At 35.3% G+C, this 22,472-nt stretch overlaps 1 protein-coding gene and 1 long non-coding RNA gene across 4 annotated transcripts in view; one reads left to right on the plus strand and one right to left on the minus strand.

Moving 5' to 3' along the window:
• The window catches only part of KIAA0825, a 462,961-nt gene extending 455,044 nt beyond the window's left edge, over positions 1–7,917 (plus strand). Inside the window, exon 23 of the mRNA XM_063810211.1 lies at positions 7,554–7,917. Within this exon, the coding sequence (XP_063666281.1) occupies positions 7,554–7,671 (118 nt within the window). The 3' untranslated portion in view covers positions 7,672–7,917. The remainder of the gene's footprint in view (positions 1–7,553) is intronic.
• The window catches only part of LOC104006367 (uncharacterized), a 215,923-nt gene that overhangs the window by 166,526 nt on the left and 26,925 nt on the right, over positions 1–22,472 (minus strand). The window lies entirely within an intron of this gene.

The raw sequence follows: 22,472 nt of genomic DNA on the forward strand, positions 1-22,472 counted from the left end.
AAGATACATGTGAAAAAAAATTTTAATGCAACAATGAAATAACAGCTCAAGAAAGTAATAGAAAAGATGTAACAAAGCAGTATGTGGTTAATTGACCAAAATTGACCTAATATCCATAAGCACAGACATTAGATACTATAGGACTCAAAGGAAAAGGATGATCACACATTAGTCTTAGGTAGTTGGGAAGTTCTCCATGAAAAAGGTGGGCTGTAGACTGGGTCTGAAGAAGGATGAGCAGGTTTGGGGTAGGTGGAAAGGCATTTCATGTGGGTGGAACAGCAAAAGTAGAAGTGCAAACACAACTGGGAAAACACAATGCGTGAGAAAATAAGGAAAATAATTTTCTCCCTAGGGGAGGTAGTAGCAGCTAAACAGAACTGCTGCTACCAAGCTAGAACAATAAAGACTTTAAACTCTCTAGGCAGGGCAGTCATTGCTGGTTTGATGTAGCAGTAGCGTGAGTCTTTGGATCTGGATATCTGGAGATTATCGCACTGTCCAGACACTGAAATCATGTGTACCTGTGGACTAATGGCAGTGGGGTATGCATGAATGTGAGAATGTTTGCAGAGTAAGTTGTCTCTTAACTGGTGACAGACTGTATGAACAAGATTGGGAGTGGTGGCATAAAATACTTTGTGAACAACAACTGGATATGTGGGGCTTTCCAAGGGAGAAGAGAAGATGGTCTAGGACTGATCCTGAGAAAAGCTCACATGTACAGAACAGCAGAAAGAAGGAAACAGAGACATTACTTTCCCCTCTGATTTGAACCTCCCTCTGAAAAACCAGTCTGCACTGTACAATGTGGAGAGACAGACAACAAGGATTTTTCTTGAAGAATAAAATCCAATATGACTTTACTCTTCACTGTTTGGACCCTGTGTTATTGAGGGAGAAGGGGGTAATGGTCAGTTTGAATAATTTAAATATACAGACATATATTATATATTAAATATACATACATGTATATAGTAAATATACATACATACAGTATATATTTAATATACACATATACAGTATATATTTAATATGTATATATTAAATATACATACATACAGCATATATTTAATATACACACATACAGTATTTATACTTAACATACATATATGTATGTATATTATATATACTGATGCATATATGTGTATATATACAGTATACAGATATGTACTATATACAGATATGCAGATATATACAGATATGTACTGTATACATATATACTGTATACATATGTATACTGTATACATATATTACTGTATTCATATATGTACATATATGAATACAGTATATATATTTAATACTGATATAATTGGAGTGTGAGTAAAAATGGCCATCAAGAATTGAATTGAGAGAACTTAGGACAAAAACAAAGTTTAAAGATGCTGAATTACATACAGCTTGGGACAGAGCTGAATTACAGATGTGAGAAAACAACTGGATATGTGGGGCTTTCCAAGGGAGAAGAGAAGATGGTCTAGGACTGACCCTGAGAAAAGCTCACATGTACAGAACAGCAGAAAGAAGGTAACAGAGACATTACTTTCCCCTCTGATTTGAACCTCCCTCTGAAAAACCAGTCTGCACTGTGCAATGTGGAGGAGAGACAGACAACAAGGATTTTTCTTGAAGAATAAAATCCAATATGACCTTACTCTTCACTCCTCAGCTATATATTGGTAGAACAATTTGAAATCATTTATTTGGCCAGATGACTAATGTTGTTTAACAGTACAATTAACTAATAAATAATTGTAAAGCACTTTGTAAATATAAAGTGCTACATAAATGTTTCATAATAACATTAAACAGGAGGCTTAAGTTACATTTTTATATTCAAGTATTTTATTGGTTATCGCAGGAGAAATACCAAAAATATGATCAAATGCCATTATTACAGTCTGTGTTTGAAAAATACAGCAAAGTGATTATAGGAAAACAAAAACAACCTTGGCCATGCTAGGGTGAACAGAGTAGTAGACTAGCATGAAACATTTCCCTCATGAAAAACAAGAGGGAATGAGAACACGATCATATACCTATACATATATACATATATGCAATATTTATTTATTGGAATGTATTTATTGCAATATTATATTATTTATTGATTGATAGAAAAGATAATTTACCAGATAAAACAATGTGAAAGACACAGAACGTGAGAAAGTACATCAAGGTAGGAGCTCTGAGGAAACCACTTGACACAAGTAGAATCTTACAAAATAAGAGTAACGTTCTATGAAGGACTTAAATTTATAGCTCATCCACTATTTACAACAATGCATTGAGATGTATACCACTAGCACCCCCTATGTTGCATATAAGAGAACTGATGCACAGAGAGATTAAGAAATATGTTCAATATCACACAGCTAGTAAGTGGCAGAGTCAGGATTCAAGCCTAGACAGGATGGCTCCCATGTCTACTGGGAGGAATCTGGGAGAGGTTTTATTATCCCGATAAAACAAGACAGGTGGAGCCATACTCTTTCCTCCTGCCTCAGCACGAGGACAGGAAGGCTGAAGCTGCAACAACCGTATTGGGACCATGAGGTAAAGGACAAGAGAACCACAGAGTCATCAGACCTGCTGTTGTTAAACTACTTAACCTATGCCAGCAATCACCCACCTCTGCATTCTTATTAGATGAGGACAATTATCCCCTATTTGTGTAACTGACCACACCCAGGACTTCTCCTACTTGCAACCTTAACCAATATGCCAAATAATAATAATCATCATCATGATAATAGTTATCACTTGTTGAGTGCTTGCTATAAACGAGGCATTATTTTATGTTTTATGTGTGTTTAATCTCTTCTACCTCATTCCAACTCTGTGAAGCAGGCACTATTATTATTACCATTCCATAGATAAGGAAACTGAGGCACTGTTTTATCTGGGTTGCCCAAGGCCACATTGCTTATAAGGGATTTAAATCCAGCACCCTAACTTCTAAACCCTCATTCTGCAGCAAATAGTATTCTAAACAGTGAAAGACTAAAACTATTTCAATTAAAAATCAGAAATTAGCTAGGGATTCTTCCTATTTTAGTATACCTATTCTTATTCAATATTATTTGGAGATTCTAAAGCCAATGTTTCTCAGTAGGATATATTGACATTTTGGGAAGACAACTCTTCATTGTGTGGGATTGTTGCACATAAACATGTTGCCATCTGTGTTGTCTAGGTCCTAGCAGAAGCACTCTCTAGACATAGTGTAGTGTCAGCCAAAAATACCCTCCATGTTTCCCCATAGGGAGGCAGTGTCACCCCAGTTAAGAACTATCATTCTAGCGCAAATTTGGCAAACTTCCTCCAAAAAAACTCCAAATAGTAAATATTTTAGGCTTTACAGGACATGCAGTCTTAGTCTGTCTCGATTGCAACTACTAAACTCTGACATTATTGAGTGAGATCAGTCATTGACAGTACATAAACAAATAAGGGGGCCTGTGTTCCAATGTGACCATATTTATACATGAGAAAGAACCCCGAAGCACCAAGGGGTTAAAAAACTTGCCTGGGGTGATTCATCTAGGAAGTTTACATTCAGATTCAACACAAAGGCAGAGTGATTCTAGGGCCTGTGCTCTTATTCAGAACACTATTGATTTCAGATATTTTAAATGTTTTTCTCCTAGTAAAAGGAAGGGTAAATGCCTCAAACACCTCACACTCCAGACTCTGGCCCTCCTCATCTGTCTGGTGTTGGCTGCTCCTTCCTGCAGTACAGGCCACCCAAGATTTGCTTCTGTGACAGCCTGGACCAATGCTACCAAGGATATACTTCATGTTTTACTATGCATGTCCCTAAGAGAGGCTCTCCTGGTTGACTCTAACACACAGTCATCCTTGAAACCTCCCCAAATATAAGATTCTATAAAACTGATCACTAGAATAGTTATTCACTGATCTGTGACTGTTTTTATTTTTCACACCTCAAGGTCTCATTGTCGGTGAGCAAAAACAGAAAGGTCTTAGCTCATGGTATGGCACATGGAAAAGCTCTATAATATGTGCTAATATTAATAAAATATACAGAGTAGCAGGCAGATATCTCTGCTTGAGGAATGAATATGTGTGTAAATTCAGGAACATGCATCCAAGCTAAGAACAACCAAGTCAATCAGAGTGGTACAAATGAGCAAAGTTGTAACTGCTGATTCTGTTAGAGTATCTCAGTCTAGGCTTTAGAGTCCCTACTGTGCTTGCCTAGGAAAAGGGACCCATATCTAACCACCTAGGAGCCATACAGATGGAGCCAATTCCAGAAGACAGTTCATATCATGGTACAGATCAGTGGAGTCTCATGAGACTTGACTGCTAATCAGTGTGTAAGACACAGCATAGTCATTGCCACCAGCTGTGGGGCCAGGTTGCAATTCTTCTATAATAGTAGGCAGGTGGGGGAATTCAGCAATAATACAAAAGGGCAGGCTACCAAAATTAGGAAAAACAAAAATATAATTACCTCATAATGCTTTTCTGGAGGAACCAGAATATGTTGCTTCCAACATTTTCTGGTTTCTGCAGGGATATGCTTTTTCCACCACAGATATTAAATATATTAGAGGAAATTAGGAATAAAGATTTTTAACAGATTGTCCATCCAATTATGTTTAACAAATTGGTAGATTCTTTTCTCTTTCAGTATTTTTTTTTAACAGAATTGACTTGTTGTTTTTGCATTGTGTTAACAAAACCCAAAACCATGATGGAATTAAAGAAAAACTTCGTTAACAACTTATAGATGTGAAATATAACAATGTTTGTGATAAATACACATTTCAAATCTCTAATGCTTTCATTCAATATGAGTAAAACTATTAAGGAAAATGTAGTTCTAATATTTTTTCATCCATTTTTGTCATCATTTTTTATCCTCTTATGAAATGATTTCTTCTTAATAAGCACAAAGCAAATATAATAAGGTTGTGGTAGGTAAATAACTTTACCTAATATCATTAATTACTAACAGCTCAATTATACTGTGAAGTGCCTATAATTGTCATGAAGCTTCAAAAATCCTTATCATGGATTCTATTATGTATATGATTCATTTAAATTACATTAATTATACAGATTTTAATGAAGCAGAGAGACTACTTTCAATTTTCACAAGTAGACACAATGATCAAAATATTTATGTGCATATCACGTACTTTATTCTGTTGACATTCATAAAATAATTCATTTACTCAGACAATATTAGCACCTTTACATGGGAAGGAAAAAAGGCAAATCTAATTTCTCATGTTTGGATTTAAGATTATATGATCCTTAGATGGTTCTTTTTTGTAATATCTAGCACAATTTGGGCAACATTTTTTGGAAAGTAAAATATTTAAACTTTTTGACAGTACTTTATATTAGCTGTAAATGGTTTTTAAGCCACGGTTGTTAATTGCATTTGAAAGCCCAGATTCCAGATTCTGACTCTCTGAGTTCAAATACAAAGATACTCAGGCAAGTGATTTTAACATTCTGTACCTCAGTTTAGTAATCTGTAGAACAGCAATAATAACTTTTTAAATTGAGAATTTAAAGAGTGATATCTCAAGTGTTTAAAAGAATGCTTAACCATTAGTTAATGCTATATAAAAGTATTTTCCATTATTTATTTTCCTGCTTGGGAGGAGCTCAATTTGACATGAATATTAGCAATACCCAATTTCACCCACATAAAATGGGTAGGGAGAGCTTTTTATCATTAAAATTCCATGAAAGCAGTGTAAGAAAATCTTGTGGGCTAAATTGTAAATCCCAAAATACTGACTTCCCTTGTGATGTGGCTTTGAATAGTGTGGCAGTGAAAAACTTTTTATCATTCATGTTGTTATTAAAACCTGTTAGACCAATGACCTAACTTCAATCATATGGAAACGTGGAACTAAGGCAGCCAAAAATAGCAGTTTTTAGATCCAGACAAGTTTGAGGCTAGGAAATGAGGAGAATCATAGGCAGAGGGTGAAGCAGAAATATTAATTGAAACCAGGTGTCACTTTTCAGATAATCCTCTTTCTTCTCTCCATACTTCCCCTCCTTCTTCCTCTCACATATATGACTGCCAGGACTGGCCAGGGCATACTGAACTCAGCACTCCAAAAAGGAAACTAGTATGGGAACAGATACCATACTATGAGGTCTCTATGGAAAATCCAAGGCCAGGCGTAGTGGCTCACATCTGTATTCCCAGCACTTTGGGAGGCGAGGCAGGAGGATCACTTCAGCCCAGGAGGTCAAGATGAGCCTGGGCAACATAGGGGAGACCCTGTCTCTACAAAAAATTAAAAAAATTGGCCAGGCATGGTGGTGTGCACCTATAGCCCCAGCTACTTGGGAGGCTGAGGCAGGAAGATCACTTGATCTCAAGAGGTCAAGCCCGCAGTGAGCCATAGTTGTGCCACTGCACTCCAGCCTGGGTAACAGAGGGAGACCCTGTCTCAAAAAAAAAAAAAGAAAGAAAGAAAATACAGTTGCTTTCTTTTCATCACTCAAACAAAACCAGAAAATTCCACCCTAAATTCATGTGTGGCAGACTATTTGTTGTCTGGGAGTTTGGATTATAACACAATGAGGGGTTCTGTTTCTGGAGGACATTCAGTGAGTAGCTGCTTGTTTGTTATTAGAAATCCTATCCTGCTGATGCCTTTATGGCAGAGGATCTTTTAGACTGTATCAGCACTGGCTTTAAAATCCTTTTGTAACAGTACATTATGGTGGACAGCTTAGGTAGGGATAGAAATAAGAGTGAGGATAGGAGAAGGAAACTGTTAGAATGCTGGGTTCAGTATACTCTCCTGGGCAGTCCTGGGGAGGTGGAGAGAGTGGATAGGAAGGAAGAAGTAAGTGTGCTTGGGTTATTGTGACGATATTTACTTTGCAAGATTATATTTGTATGTATGTAGTTTGAGAGTCTAAGATTTTATTCTGTATCTCTTAATCATCCAGAATTAGAAAGTCTTTAATCTCTTTTTTTAGTAAATGTTCTTTGGAACCTTGCTAACAATTTGCCACTTTTCTAGAGTGGTTGAACTTGATTGCTTCAAATCTGATCTTATTTCAAGAAATAGACTGACCTGCCCTTAAGGTATATCCAAGTAACCTCGATGTTCTTCTTTCTGCTAAAGGCTTCCTGGCAAGCCTCCCTGCAACTTACAACCACTAATCTGGTTAATCAGTGAGGGAAAAAATGCTATGAAAAATATTTGCTTATTAGTTGCTAATTCTAGATTTTATTTATATGTGTATTTTCATAGGCCACATACATTCTTGAAATACAGAAACCTCATTTGAAACAATTCTTTAAAAACTTTATCCTGAAGTGGAGCTGATTTCACTCTACTTTTGTCTCCCACTCTCCTGGCCCACTCCGCGGAGGCAGTGCCAATGAATTGTATTACCCAAGAGGCAGTCAGTGAAGAATAAACAGGGAGAGTCAGATGACTCAATAAGCCAAGATTACATATTCAAGACTTGATTAACTGAGTGTTGACCTGTGGTTTGAAAGTTACGAAAATGCTAAGATGTGATTTTTCTTTTAGGTGGGAAATGAAGAAGGATGAAACACTAGAAGAGGAAGAAAAAGCAATACTGGAGCACTTAAAACAAATTTGCACCCCACAGAACTCTTCTGCCTCAGATAACATAGAGGAACAGTAATCTGCAGAAAACAGCAACAGCTTTATTTTAGGAAACAATCCCATGTAATGGAGTAGGATTTTTTACCATAGTCAGAATGAACCTCATATGTGCTGTGAAGCATGAAACCAATGACTGAGTAATCTCTGTACTGAAAAGGAATACAGCACATAAAGAATAAGGTGCTACATATTTTTTTATTTTAAAAATAATTTCAAATGTTTTTCTTTCCCCAATCTTTCTCTTTATATGATATAACTGCTGCCATCTCGTGTTCCCTTTGAATTATTTTTTTCTCCTTTCAGTCTTGAAGTATCTATGACAACAGGCAGAAATGTTCAGAAATTTTTTAAAGGATTTTTTAAATACAACATTTGGATGTTAAGTTGAGTGGAGTCACATAGCCCCATGAGGTCATCTGACATTTTTAATTTAATTTTGTTGTAGCTGTAGCCCAAGTCCCAATTTTAATTGCCTTTACTATCCACAATTGTGTCAATTTTCCTCATTCAATTTATCTAATTATAGTCAAAAAAAAGCATTCTCCTGAACTATAACTTTAGTCACACCTCTGCTTGTAGTGGTTTTCAGTCTTCCTCCTAAACCAGAATCAAATTTCTACTCACACATATTCAGGTCCTATACCAAATGGCTCCATGTTCAGACAATTGCTTGCCATCCTCTTGGTTCAAGTCACATGCTTGCCATGTTTTCCCAATCAGAATCCATCTTTCTTCCAAAATTAGGCTCAAAACTAATTCCAGCAATCTTTACCCCAAAGCTCATTAGCTCATATAATGTGTTACTTTAAAATTTTTTTCATTGTATTGATACACACACACACAATAAGAAAACAGAACATGCTCTAGTACCCTCTCTGCCAAGGACAATTATAGATATTTATTATTTCCTTCCTATCACTGCCTGATATTAGATTATAAAGACATTGAAGATATTATGATATAATATGAAGTCTCCCTTTATAACTCCCTGTATGCCTACTACAGTGTTATTTCATCAAGTGGACAGTTAATGAACACAATTGATTAAATAGCTGCCGATGAAAGAAAAAGACAACAAAGAGAATTGCATGGTTGGGCAGTCTAAGAACGTCTGGGAGAAACCATATATATATATATATATATATATATATATATATATATATATTTTTTTTTTTTCATTTTAGAAACAGGGTCTTGCTCTGTTGCCTGGAATGTAGTGCAGTGGCATGATCATAGTTCAATGTAACCTCAAACTCATAGGCTCAAGCAATACTCCCGCCTCAGCCTCCTGAGTAGCTAGAACTACAGGTGCGTGCCACCACACCTGGTTAATTTTTTTAAATTTTTTTGTAAAGATGAGGTCTCACTATGTTGCCCAGGCTGGACTTGAACTCCTTGTCTCAAGTGATTCTCCCACCTAGCTAGAACTACAGTTGTGTGCCACCACACCTGGTTAATTTTTAAAATGTTTTTGTAGAGATGGGGTCTCACTATGTTGCCCAGGCTGGACTTGAACTCCCTACCTCAAGTGATCTTCCCCTCTCTGTCTCTCAAAGCCCTGGAACTATAGGCATAAGCCACCACACCAGGCCCAGAAGCCTTACATCATGGGCTATTTTAGACCATATGACATCAAACTTCATGTTTTCTGATGTTCTCAGATATATAATAAATTGTCCATACTCCCACATTCTGTGATTTTTATAAAATATGTGTAGGCTACATGATTTCCAAAGGAAAGTACTCATGCATTTTTCAAAGAGTAAAAGCTTGGGGTGCAGAGGAGGCCACATTAGGAAATCTCTTACATTTTTTCTTTAAATAAAAATACATAAATGGCCATGTAGACAGCTGCCTGCCAAATAACACATTTTATTTTTAAAAAATGTACTTTAGTTGGCCAGTATAATCATAAACCAAGTGTTTTTAAGATTTGGTTGAAGTAATTTCTAAAAATTCTATGAAGACCATTTAGAAAATGGTAGGAAAATTTTATGAGAACTGGACATTCCATCTAATCTGATCTTTAAACAGGTTACTATAACAATCAACATAAGGCAACAGTTGACTTTATTCCTTCAGCTAAGTGGTGGTCTGTGTACTAAATCTGCATAACTGTGCTTCATTAGACAAGATGCAAAAATGGAAAGTTAAAAATAAATTAATCCAATAAACTAGATACAACATCTTATAAAATTACAGGATTTCACATTTGGATTGTCTTCTAATATATCTAAATGTCATCTTTTAAAGCTATTATTATTGAATTCGTATATTCCTGTATTAATCCTGGGAAGTAATTTTGCTCCTCCAGAAAAAATCTTTTCTGTGGCTCCCTTTTGAAAGGAAGGAAGTATAGTAAGGGGAAAATGGGGTGAGTTTAAAGGAAGATAAAAGTAGTAGAGAAAGAGGCCTTGCAGTTGAATTCTATTCTGTGCTTGTTCAGTGAAATTATTATAGCCATAAGTGCAATAAAGTTTATAATTGAGAGTATTAGATGACAAGTCATTGATTTATCAGATTATTTTGACTTTATACTCAATATGTTTTTTTAAGTATAATAAGAAGTGGTATTTCAAAACAGTTTTTGTTTCTCACATTTATTTCACATTTGTGGGAGTTAACAACAGGAATGAAGCCTAACAGTTTATATCTCCCCATATGCTTATTACAAAAATATTATCTTCCTATAAAGTATGATCTTCCTTCTGTGTTCTGCTTAATTGTATTTTTATGTAATTATATAGAGATATCTATTTTATTATTGGTTTAGCAGTTACTATGTGAAAACAGTATGAAATAATTTTTAAATAAATTATAAAGAATATTGTCTATTTCAGATATTTTATATTTTTGTCATCTCTACCAAACACTATTATAGAACTACCAACCAAAGAATGGAAAAAAGAAATCACTTGTTTTGTTTAACAAGATGTGCCTACTCATAATGTCCTATTACCCCAGTTTATATATACCTGGGTCAAAGAAAGTTTCAGGTAGTTCATAATTATCATTCCTTACTGTAAAAAAATTTAAGATTTTTTAATACCTCCCCTTATAATTGAAATGTTTCATGGAAAAGAAAACAGCTGTATTCAGCCTTAAAAAGAAATGAATTTCTGTCATATGCTGCGACATGGATGAACCTTGATCACATTATGCTAAGTTAAATAAGCCAGTCCCTAAAAGACAAATAACGTGCGATTCCACTTACATGAGGTATCTAAAGCAGTCAAATGCAGAGAAGCAGAAATTAGATTGGCGGTTACCAGGGGGTGGGGGAGGAGGAAAAGGGGAATGGTTGTTCAAAGGGTATAGAGTTTCAGATTTATAAGATGACAAAGTTCTGGAGATCTGTTTCACAAGAATGTGAATACCCCTAAACTGTATACTTCAACATGATTGGGAGAGATTGCTGAGAAAGCAGCTTCAAGATGGCTGACTAGCTACTTTGCTACTCACCTCTTCCACAAAGAAGAACAAACATAGCGAGTAGATAACCACACTTCAAATAAATGATCTAAGAGAGAATACTGGAATTCAACAGAGAAGTGTCAGGAAACATTAGAATAAGGAAGGAGAGAGAAGTGAGGCAGCCTGCTCAGCCAGGATTGACTGGAAGCCCAGAGAGACTTCCTGGTTGGGAAAAGGGTGAGAGACCTCTAGCAGTGCACATTCCCACCACAGGCTACTGCAAACCAAGCCAAGGGAGAGTCCTTTGACCCACGTGGGCCCTAAAAGCAACATAGGGAGATGCTTGGGGACCAAAATTAGCCAGGCATGGTGGCGCATGCCTGTAATCCCAGACACTCAGGAGGCTGAGGCAGGAAAATCGCTTGAACCCGGGATGCAGAGGTTGCAGTGAGCCGAGATCGTGCCACTGCATTCCAGCCTGGGTGACAGAGCAAGACTCCATCTCAAAAAAAATTAATAAATTAATAAATTAATTAAAAATAATCCTATCAAAAATTGGGCAAACATCAATAGACATTTCTCAAAAGAAGACATACAAATGGCCAACAGGTATGTGAAAACATGCTCAACATCACTAATCATCAGGGAAATGCAAATCAAAACCACAATGAGATATCGTCTTACCCGTTATAATGACTATTATTAAAAAGATGAAAAACGAGATGTTGGCAAGAATGTGGGGAAAGGGGAACATTTTTTGGCTTACTAGTTTATTTTATTAATTTTGTGGGTACATAGTAGGCATATATATTTATGGGATACATGAGATGTTTTGATATAGGCATGCAATGCACAATAATCACGTAATGGAGAATGTAGTATCCATCCCCTCCAGCTTTTATCATTTGTATTGCAAATAATCCAATTACATCATTTTAGTTATTTTTAAAACGTACAATTAAGTTATTATTGACTATAGTCACCCTGTTGTGCTATCAAATAGTAGGCCTTATCCATTCTTGCTATTTCTTTTGTACCCATTAACCATCCACATGTACCCCTAATCCCCCACAACCCTTCCCAGCCTCTAGTAACTGTCCTTCTATTCTCTACGTTTATGTGTTCAATTGTTTTGATTTTTAGATTCCACAAATAAGTGAGAACATGTAATGTTTGTCTTTCTGTGCCCGGATTATTTCACTTACCATAATGATCTCGAGTTCCATCCATGTTGCAAATGATAGAATCTCATTCTTTTTACGGCTAAATAGTACTCCATTGCATATATGTACCATATTTCCTTTATCCGTTTGTCTGTTGATGAACACTTAGGTTGCTGCCAAATCTTAGCTATTGTGAATAATGCTGCAACAAACACGAAGTGCAAATACCTCTTCGATAGACTGAGTTCATCTCTTTTGGATATATACCCAATAGTGGAATTGCTGGATCATATGATAGCTCGATTTTTAGTTTTTTGAGGAATGTCCAAACTGTTCTCCATAGAGGTTGTACTAATTTACATTCCCACCAACAGTGTATGAGAGTTCCCTCTTCTCCACATCCTCGCCAGCATTTGTTATTGCCTGTTTCTTTTCTCTTTTTTTTTTTTTTTGATATAAGCCATTTTAACTGGGGTGAGATGATATCTCATTGTAGTTTTGATTTGTATTTCTCTGATGATCAATAATGTTGAGCACCTTTTCATATGCCTGTTTGCCAGTTGTATGTCTTCTTTTGAGAAATTTCTATTCAAATATTTCCCCATTTTTTATTGGATTATTAAATTTTTTCCTACAGAATTGTTTGGGCTCCTTATATATTCTGGTTATTAATTCCTTGTGAGATGGGTAGTTTGCAAATATTTTCTGCCATTCTGTGGATTGTCTCTTTGCTTTGTTAGTTGTATCCTTTGCTGTGCAGAAGCTTTTTAACTTGTTTTGATCCCGTTTGTCAATTTTTGCTTAGGTTGCCTGTACTTATGGGGTATTACTCAAGAAATCTTTTCCCAGTGCAATGTCCCGGAGAGTTTCTCTAATGTCCTGGAGAGTTTCCTGTAGTAGTTTCATAGTTTGAGGTCTTAGATTTGAGTCTTAAATCAATTTCGATTTTATTTTTGCATATGGTGAGAGACGGGGGTCTAGTTTCATTCTTCTGCATATGGATAGCCGGTTTTCCCAGTAGCATTTATTGAAAAGACTATCTTTTCCCCAATGTGTTCTTGGCATCTTTGTCAAAAATAAGTTCACTGTAGGTGTGTGGATTTGTTTCTGGGTTCTCTAATCTGTTTATTGGCCTGTGTGTCTATTTTTATGCCAGTACCACTGCTGTTTGAGTTACTATAACTCTAGTATAATTTGAAGTCAGGTAATGTGATTCCTTCAGTTTTGTTCTTTTTGCTTAAGATAGGTTTGGCTATTCTGGGACTTTTGTGGTTCCATATGAATTTCATGATTCTTTTTTCTATTTCTGTGAAGAATGCCATTGGTATTTTGATAGGGATTCCATCGAACTTGTAGATTGCTTTGGGTACTATGGACATTTTAACAATATTGATTCTTTCAATCCATGAACATATAATATCTTTCCATTATTTTGTGTCCTTTTCAGTTTCTTGCATCCATGTTTTATAGTGTTCATAGTAGAGATCTTTAACTTCTTTGGTTATGTTAAACTCCTAGGTATTTAATTTTATGTGTGGCTATTGTAAATGGGATTACTTTTTGGATTTCTTTTTCAGATTGTTCGCTGTTGGCATATAGAAATTCTACTGATTTTTGTATGTTGCTTTTGTATCCTCCAACTTTACTGAATTTATCAGTTCTAATAGGTTTTTTGGTGGAGTCTTTAGGGTTTTCCAAATATAAGATAATATAATCAGCAAACAAGGATAATTTGACTTCCTCCTTTCCAATTTGGATGCCCTTTACATCTTTCTCGTCTGATTTCTCTAGCTAGCACTTCCAGTACTATGTTAAATAACAGTACTGAATGTGGGCATCTTTGTCATGTTCTAGATCTTAGAGGAAAGGCTTTCAGTTTTCCCCATTCAGTATGATTACTAGCTGTGGGTCTGTCATATATGGCTATTACTATGTTGAGGTATAGTTTTGGTATTTGGTTTTGGTATTAGGGTAATACCAGTCTCATAGAATGGGTTTGGAACTATTTCCTCCTCCTCTAGTTTTCAGAATAATTTGAGAAGGGTTGGTATTAGTTCTTCTTTAATGTTTGGTAAAATTCAGCAGCGAAGCCATTGGATCCCAGGCTTTTCTTTACTGAGAGACTTTTAATTAAGGCTTCAATCTCATTATTTGTTATTGCTCTGTTCAGGTTTTGGATTTCTTCCTGGTTCAGTCTTGGTAGGTTGTAGTGTCTGGGAACTTGACCATTTAGATTTTCCAATTCATTTGCATATATTTGCTCATAGTAGCCACTAATGATCCTTTAAATTTCTTCAGTATCAGTTGTAATATCATCTTTTTCTTTTCTGATTTTATTTGTATCTTCTCTCTTTTTTTTCTTAGTCTGCCTAAAGGTTTGTCAATTTTGATAGCTTTTCAAAAAAGGAATTTTTTATTTTATTGATCTTTTGTATTCCTTTTTTCATTTCAGTTTCATTCATTTCTGCTCTGATCTTTCTTATTTCTTTTCTTCTACCAATTTTGGGTTTGGTTTGCTCTTGCTTTTCTTTAAGATTCATCATTAGGTTGTTTATTTGAAGTTTTTCCTCTTTTTTTTTTTGATGGAGACACTTATACCTATAAAATTCCCTTTTAGTACTGCTTTTGCTATATCCTATAGGTTTTGGTAGGTTGTGTTTCCATTATCATATGTTTCAAGAAATTTTTCAATTTCCTTCTTAATTTTTTCATTGACCCACTAGTAACTCAGGAGCATATTGTTTAATTTTCATGTATTTCTATAGTTTCCAAAATTCCTCTTTTTTTGAGATGGAGTCTTGCCCTCTCACCCAGGCTGGAGTGCAATGGCACCATCTCGGCTCACTGCAATGTCCATCTTCCAGGTTCAAGCAATTCTCCAGCCTCACCCTCCCGAGTAGCTGGGATTACAGGCATCTGCCATCATGCCCAGCTAATTTTTATATTTTTGTAGACATGGGATTTCACCATATTGGCCAGGCTGGTCTTGAACCCCTCATCTCAGGTGATCCACCCACCTAAGCCTCCCAAAGTGCTGAGATTACAGGCGTGAGCCGCCGAAAATTCCTCTTATTAATTTCTAGTTTTATTCCATTGTAGTCAGATAAGATGCTTAATATTATTTCAATTTATTTGAATGTTTTAAACTTGTTTTGTCTGAAACCTAACATACGGTCTATCCTTGAGAATGATCCATGTGCTGAGGAAAACAATGTGTATTCTGCAGCCACTGGATAAAATATTCTATAAATATCTATTAGATTCATTTGGTCTATAGTGCATATTAAGTCCAATGTTTCTTTGAGGATTTTCTGTCTGGAAGATCTGTCCAATGCTGAAAATGAGTTGTTGAAGTTTCCACCTCTTACTGTATTGAGGCCTAGCTCTCTCTTTAGCTCCAAAAATATTTGCTTTATATATGTGGGTGCTCCAGTATCAGGTGCATGTATATTTAAAACTATTCTATCCTCTTACTGAATTGATCTCTTTATCATTATATCGTGACTTTCTTTGTCTCTTCTTATAGTTTTTGTCTGAAATCTATTTTGTCTAATATAAGTATAGCTACTCCTGCTCTTTTTTGGTTTCCATTTGCATGGAATATCTTTTTCCCTCCCTTTATTTTCAGTCTATGTATGTATTTATAAGTGATGTGTATTTCTTGTAGGCAACAGATTAATGGGTCTTGTTTTTTCATCCATTCACCCACTCTATGTCTTTTGATTGAAGAGTTTAGTCCATTTATATTTAATGTTATTATTGATAAGTAGGAACTTACTCCTACCTTTTTGTTATTTGTTTTCTTGTTGTCTTGTGGTCTTCTCTTCCTTCTTTCTTTCCTTCCTGTCTTCCTTTAGTGAAGGTGATTTTCTCTGGTAATATTGTAAAGTTTGTTGGTTTTTATTTTTTGTGTGCCCATTGTATGCTTTTTGGTTTAAGATTACCATGAGGCTTACAAATACTGTCTTATAACCCATTGTTTTAACCTGATAACAACTTAACACTGTTTGCATAAAGAAACAAGCAAGAAGAACTCTAATAAGAACTCTATGCCTTAACTTCATCCCCCTGCTTTTTAACCTTTTCTTATTTCTATTTATGTGCTACTCATGTCTTGAAAAGTTAATGTAGTTACTATTTTTGATGGGTTCATTGTTTAGCCTTTCTACTTAGGATAAGAGTTATTTATACACCACAGTTACAGTGTTATAATATTCCAAGTACATTTCTGTGTACTTACTATTACCAGTGAGTTTTGTATATTCAGGTAATTTCATATTGCTCATTAATTACCTTTTCTTTTTTTGATTGAAGTACTCCCTTTAGCATTTCCTGTAGGACAGGTCTGGTGTTGATGAAATTCCTCAGCTTTCGTTTTTCTGGGAAAGTCCTTATATCTCCTTCATGTTTGAAGGATATTTTTGCCAGATACACTATTCTAAGGTAAAAGAGTTTTTGCCTTCAACATGTTAAATATGTCATGCCACTCTCTCTTGGCCTGTAAGGTTTCCACGGAAAACTCTGCTGCCAGACATTTTGGAACTCCATTGTAGGTTATTTGTTCCTTTTCTCTTGCTGCTTTTAGGATCATTTCTTTATGTTTGACCTTTGGAAGTTTTATTATTAAATGCTTTGAGGTAGTCTTCTTTGGATTAAATCTGCTTGGTGTCCTATAACCTTCTTGTACTTGGATATTGATATCTTTCTCTAGGTTTGGGAAGTTCTCTGTTATCTCTTTCAACAAACTTTCTTCCCCTATCTCTTTCTCTACCTCTTCTTCAAGGCTAATAACTCGTAGATTTGCCCCTTTGAGACCATTTTCTAGATCCTATAAGGCGTGCTTTGTTGTTTTTTATTCTTTTTACTTTTGTCTGCTTTGACTGTGTCTTTTCAAATGGCTTGTCTTCAAGCTCACTAATTCTTTTTTCTGCTGGATCAGTTCTGCTATTAAAGGACTCTCCAGTATGCCAATTGAATTTTTTTTGGCTCCAAAATTTCTGCTTGATTCTTTGAAATTATTTCAATCTCTTTGTTAAATTTATCTGATATAATTCAGAATTCCTGCTCTGTGCTATCTTGAATTTCTTTGAGTTTCCTCAACATGGCTATTTTGAATTCTCTGTCTGAAAGTTCACATATCTCTGTTTCTCCAGGATTGGTCCCTGGTGCCTTACTTGGTTCATTTGGTGAGGTCATGTTTTCCTGGATGTTGTTAATGCTAGTAGATGTTCTTTTGTGTCTGGGCATTGAAGAGCTAGGTATTTATTGTAGTCTTCACTGTCTGGGCTTGTTTGAACATGTCCTTATTGGAAAGCTCTCCAGACTTTTGAAAGGACTTGGGCATTGTCATCCAGGTTGTATCTGCTTTAAGGAGCACCCCAAGACTAGTAACACATGGTTCCTGTGAAAAGAGAACTCTTATACATGTTGGTGAGAATGTAAATTAGTACAACCTCTATGGAAAATAGTATGGAGATTTCTCAAAATCCTAAAAATAGAACTACTTTATGATCCAGCAGTCCCACTACTGGGTATTCATCCAAAGGAAATGAAATCAGTATATCTAAAGGATACCTGCATTGTATGTTTATTACATCATTATTTATAATAGCAAATATATGGAATTACTTAAGTTTCCATCAATAGATGAATGGATAAAATGTGATATATATACACAATGGAATTCTATTTGACCATAAGAAAATATGGTATATATACACAATGGAATACTATTGGCCCATAAAAAAAGAATGAAATCTTGTCAATTGCATCAACATGGATAGAACTGGAAATTTTGTGTTAAGTGGAATAAGATAGGCACAGAAATACAAATAGTGCATGTTCTCACTCACATGTGGGAGCTTAAAAAGTTGATATCATGGAGGTAGAGAGTAGAGTGATAACAGAGACTGGGAAGGGTATGTGGGTAGGTAGAGGGAATGAAGAGAAGTTGGTGAATCCTTACACACAGGTAGAAGGTATACGTTCTAAAGTTGGATAGCACAGTAAGGTGAGTATAGTTAGCAACAATGTATTGTATACTTCAGAATAGCTAGAAGAGAGGATATGAATTGTTTCCAACACATAGAAATTACAAATACTCAAGGTGATGGAAACTCCAAATACCCTGACTTGATCCTTACACGTTCTATCCATGTAACAAAATATGACATGTACCCCATGAATATGTAAAATATTATGTATCAAATTAAAATAAAAAAGTTGTTGCAGAATTTAAGTAAAAATAATGTTTGAAAACTTGAAAGTGAAAAAAGCAATGTATATACTCCCCTAATGTATGTGAGTGGATAGTTGTATCTAAACAAATACATTTAATATTATAAATGTAAAAAAAAGGTTAAGTTGGTAAATATTATGTTACATGTTTTTACCACAAATTAAAAGAACGTGTACATAGACCCACCACTGACAAACATTGCTAATGTGATGCCAGAAAGCACCTGAATTTTAATAGAAAACTATAAAACCAGTATATTCCACATCAGTTATAATAGCACGATGAATAGAATAGTACCTTGCATCTCAATATTAACATTAAATGTAAATGGCCTAAATGCTCCACTTAAAAGATACGAAATGGCAGAATGGATAAGAACTCACAAACCAAGTATCTGGTGTCTTTAAGAAACTCACCAGACACATAAGGACTCACATAAACTTAATGTAAAGAGATGGAAAAAGATATTCCATGCAAATTGACACCAAAAAAGAGCAGGAGTAGCTATTCTTATATCAGAAAAAACAAATTTTAAAGCAAAAGGAGTTAAAAAAAAAAGTCAAAGAGGGACATTATATAATGATAAAAGGACTAGTCCAACAGGAAAATATCACAATCCTAAATATATACGCACCTAACACTGGAGCTCCCAACTTTATCAAACAATTACCACTAGACCTAAGAAATTAGATAGACAGCAACACAATAATAGAGGGGGACTTAATACACCACTGAGAGCACTAGACAGGTCCTCAGGACAGAAAGTCAACAAAGAAATAATGGACTTAAACTATACCCTAGAACAAATGGACTTAACAGATATTTACAGAACATTCTACCCAACAACTGCAGAATACACATTCTATTCATTGGCACATGGAACATTCTCTAAAATAGACCATATGATAGGCCACAAAACAAGTCTCAACAAATTTAAGAAAATAGGTTATATCAAGTACTCTCTCAGACCACAGTGGAATAAAATTGAAAATCAATTCCAAAAGAAACCTTTAAAACCATGCAAGTACATGGAAATTAAATAACCTGCTCCTGAATGATCACTGGGTCAACAATGATATCAAGATGGAAATTAAAAAGTTCTTTGAGCTGAACAATAATGGTAGCACAACTTATCAAAACCTCTGGGATACAGCAAAAGTGGTGCTAAGAGGAAAGTTCATAGCATTAAATGCCTACATCAAGAAGTCTGAAAGAGCACAAATAGACAATCTAAGGTCACACCTCAAGGAAACAGAGAAACAAGAACAAACCCAACTCAAACCCAGAAGAAGAAAATAAATAACAAACATCAGAGCAGAACTAAATGAAATTGAAACAAATAAAAAAAGATACAATAGATAAATGAAAGAAAAAGCTGGCCCTTTGAAAAGATAAATAAAATTGGTAGACCATTAGTCAGATTAACCAAGAAAAGAAGCAAAAAGATCCAAATAAAGTCAATTAGAAATGAAATGGGAGACATTACAACCAATACTACAGAAATATAAAAGATCATTCAAGGATACTCTGAACACCTTTATGTGCATAAAGTAGAAAACCTAGAGGAGATGGATAAATTCCTGGAAATATACATCCCTCCTAGATTAAATCAGGAAGAAACAGAAACATACCAACAACAAGCAGTGAGATTGAAATGGTAATAAAAAATCTGCCAACCAAAAAAATGTCCAGGACCAGACAGAGTCACAGCTGAATTCTATCAGACATTCAAAGAAGAATTGGTACCAATCTTATTGACACTATTCCATAAGATAGAGAAAGAGGGAATCTTCCTTAAATGATTCTATGAAGTCAGTATTGCCCTAATACCAAAACCAGGAAAGAACATAACAAAAAAAGAAAAGTACAGACCAATATCCCTGATGAACATAGATGCAAAAATCCTAAACAAAATACTAGCTAACCAAATCCAACAGCATATTAAAAAGATAATCTACCATGATCGAGTGGGTTTCATACCAGGGATACAGGGTTAGTTTAACATACACAAGTCAATAAACATGATACACCGCATAAACGGAATTTAAAACAAAAATCACACGATCATCTCAATAGATGCAGAAAAAGCATTTGACAAAATCCAGCATCCCTTTATGATTAAAACCCTCAGCAAAATCAGCAAAGAAGGGATATACCCTAAGGTACTAAAAGGCATCTATGACAAACATGCAGCCAACATTATAATGAATGGGGAAAAGCTCAAAGTGTTCCGTTGGAGAATTTGAACAAGACAAGGATGCCCACTTTCACCACTTCTATTCAACATAGTACTGGAAGTCCTTGCCAGAGCAATCAGAGAAGAAAAATAAATACTGGGCATCCAAATTGGTAAAAAGGAAGTCAAACTGTCTCTCTTTGCTGATGACATGATTGTATAACTAGAAAACCCTAAAGACTCATCCAAAAAGCTACTAGGACTGGTAAATGAATTCAGCAAAATTTCCAGATACAAAATTAATGTACACAAATCAGTAGATCTGCTATAAATTAACAGCAATGAAGCTGAGAATCAAAATAAGAGCTCAACTCCTTTTACAATAGCTGCAAAAAAACCCCAAAATACTTAGGACTATACCTAACCAAGGATGTGAAAGACCTCCACGAGGAAAACTACAAAACACTGCTGAAATAAATCATAGACAACAGAAACAAATGGAAACACATCCCATCCCATGCTCATGGATGAGCAGAATCAATATTGTAAAAATGACCATACTGCCAAAAGCAATCTACAAATTCAGTTCAATTCCCATCAAAATACCACCATCATTCTTCACAGAACTAGAAAAAAAAATCCTAAAATTCATATGGAACCAAAAAGAGCCTGCATAGCCAAAGTGAGACTAAGCAAAAAGAACAAATTTGGAGTCATCCCATTACCTGACTTTGAACTATACTGTAAGAGTGTAGTCACCGAAACAGCATGGTACTGGTATAAAAATAGGCACATAGACCAATGGAACAAAATAGAGAAACCAGAAATAAAGCCGAATACTTAGAGCCAACTGGTTTTCAACAAAGCAAACAAAAACATGAAGTGGGGGAAAGTACATCCTATTCAACAAATGGTGCTGAGATAATTGGCAAGCCACATGTAGAAGAAAGAAACTGGATCCTCACCTCTCACCTTATACAAAAATCAACTTAAGGTGGACCAGAGACTTAAATCTAAGACCAGAAACCATAAAAACTATAGAAGTTAACCTCAGAAAAACTCTTCTAGAGATTGGCTTAGGCAAAGACTTCATGACCAAGAACTCAAAAGCAAATGCAACAACAAAAACAAAGATAAATAGATGGGATTTAATTAAACGAAAAAGCTTCTACACAGCAAAAGAAATAATCAGCAGTGCAAACAGAGAACCCACAGAGTGGGAGAGAATCTTTGCAATCTATATGTCTGACAAAGGACTAATATCTAGAATCTACAAATAACTCAAACAAATCAGCAAGAACAAAACAAACAATCCCATCAAAAAGTGGGCTGAGGACATGAATAGACAATTCTCAAAAGAAGATACACAAATGGCCAACAAACATATAAGAAAATGCTCAACATCGCTAATGATCAGGGAAATGCAAATCAAAACCACAATGCAATATCACCTTACTATTGCAAGAATGATCATAATCAAAAAATCAAATAATAATAGATGTTGGAGTGGATGTGGTGAAAGGGAACACTTTTACACTGTTGATAGGAATGTAAACTAGTATAGCCACTATGGAAAACAGTGTGGAGATTCCTTAGAGAACTAAAAGTAGATCTACCATTTGATCCAGCAATCCTACTCCTGGGTATCTATCCAGAAGAAAAGAAGTCATTCCATGAAAAACATGCTTGGACATGCATGTTTATAGCAGCACAATTCACAATTGCAAAAATATAAAACCAGCCGAAATGCCCACCAATCAACAAGAGGATAAAGAAAATATGGTATATATATGCCATGAAATACTACTCAGCCATAAAAAGGAATGAAA

Source organism: Pan troglodytes, chromosome 4 (assembly GCF_028858775.2).
Source record: "Pan troglodytes isolate AG18354 chromosome 4, NHGRI_mPanTro3-v2.0_pri, whole genome shotgun sequence".
In the NCBI taxonomy this organism is placed as follows: Eukaryota; Metazoa; Chordata; class Mammalia; order Primates; family Hominidae; genus Pan; species Pan troglodytes.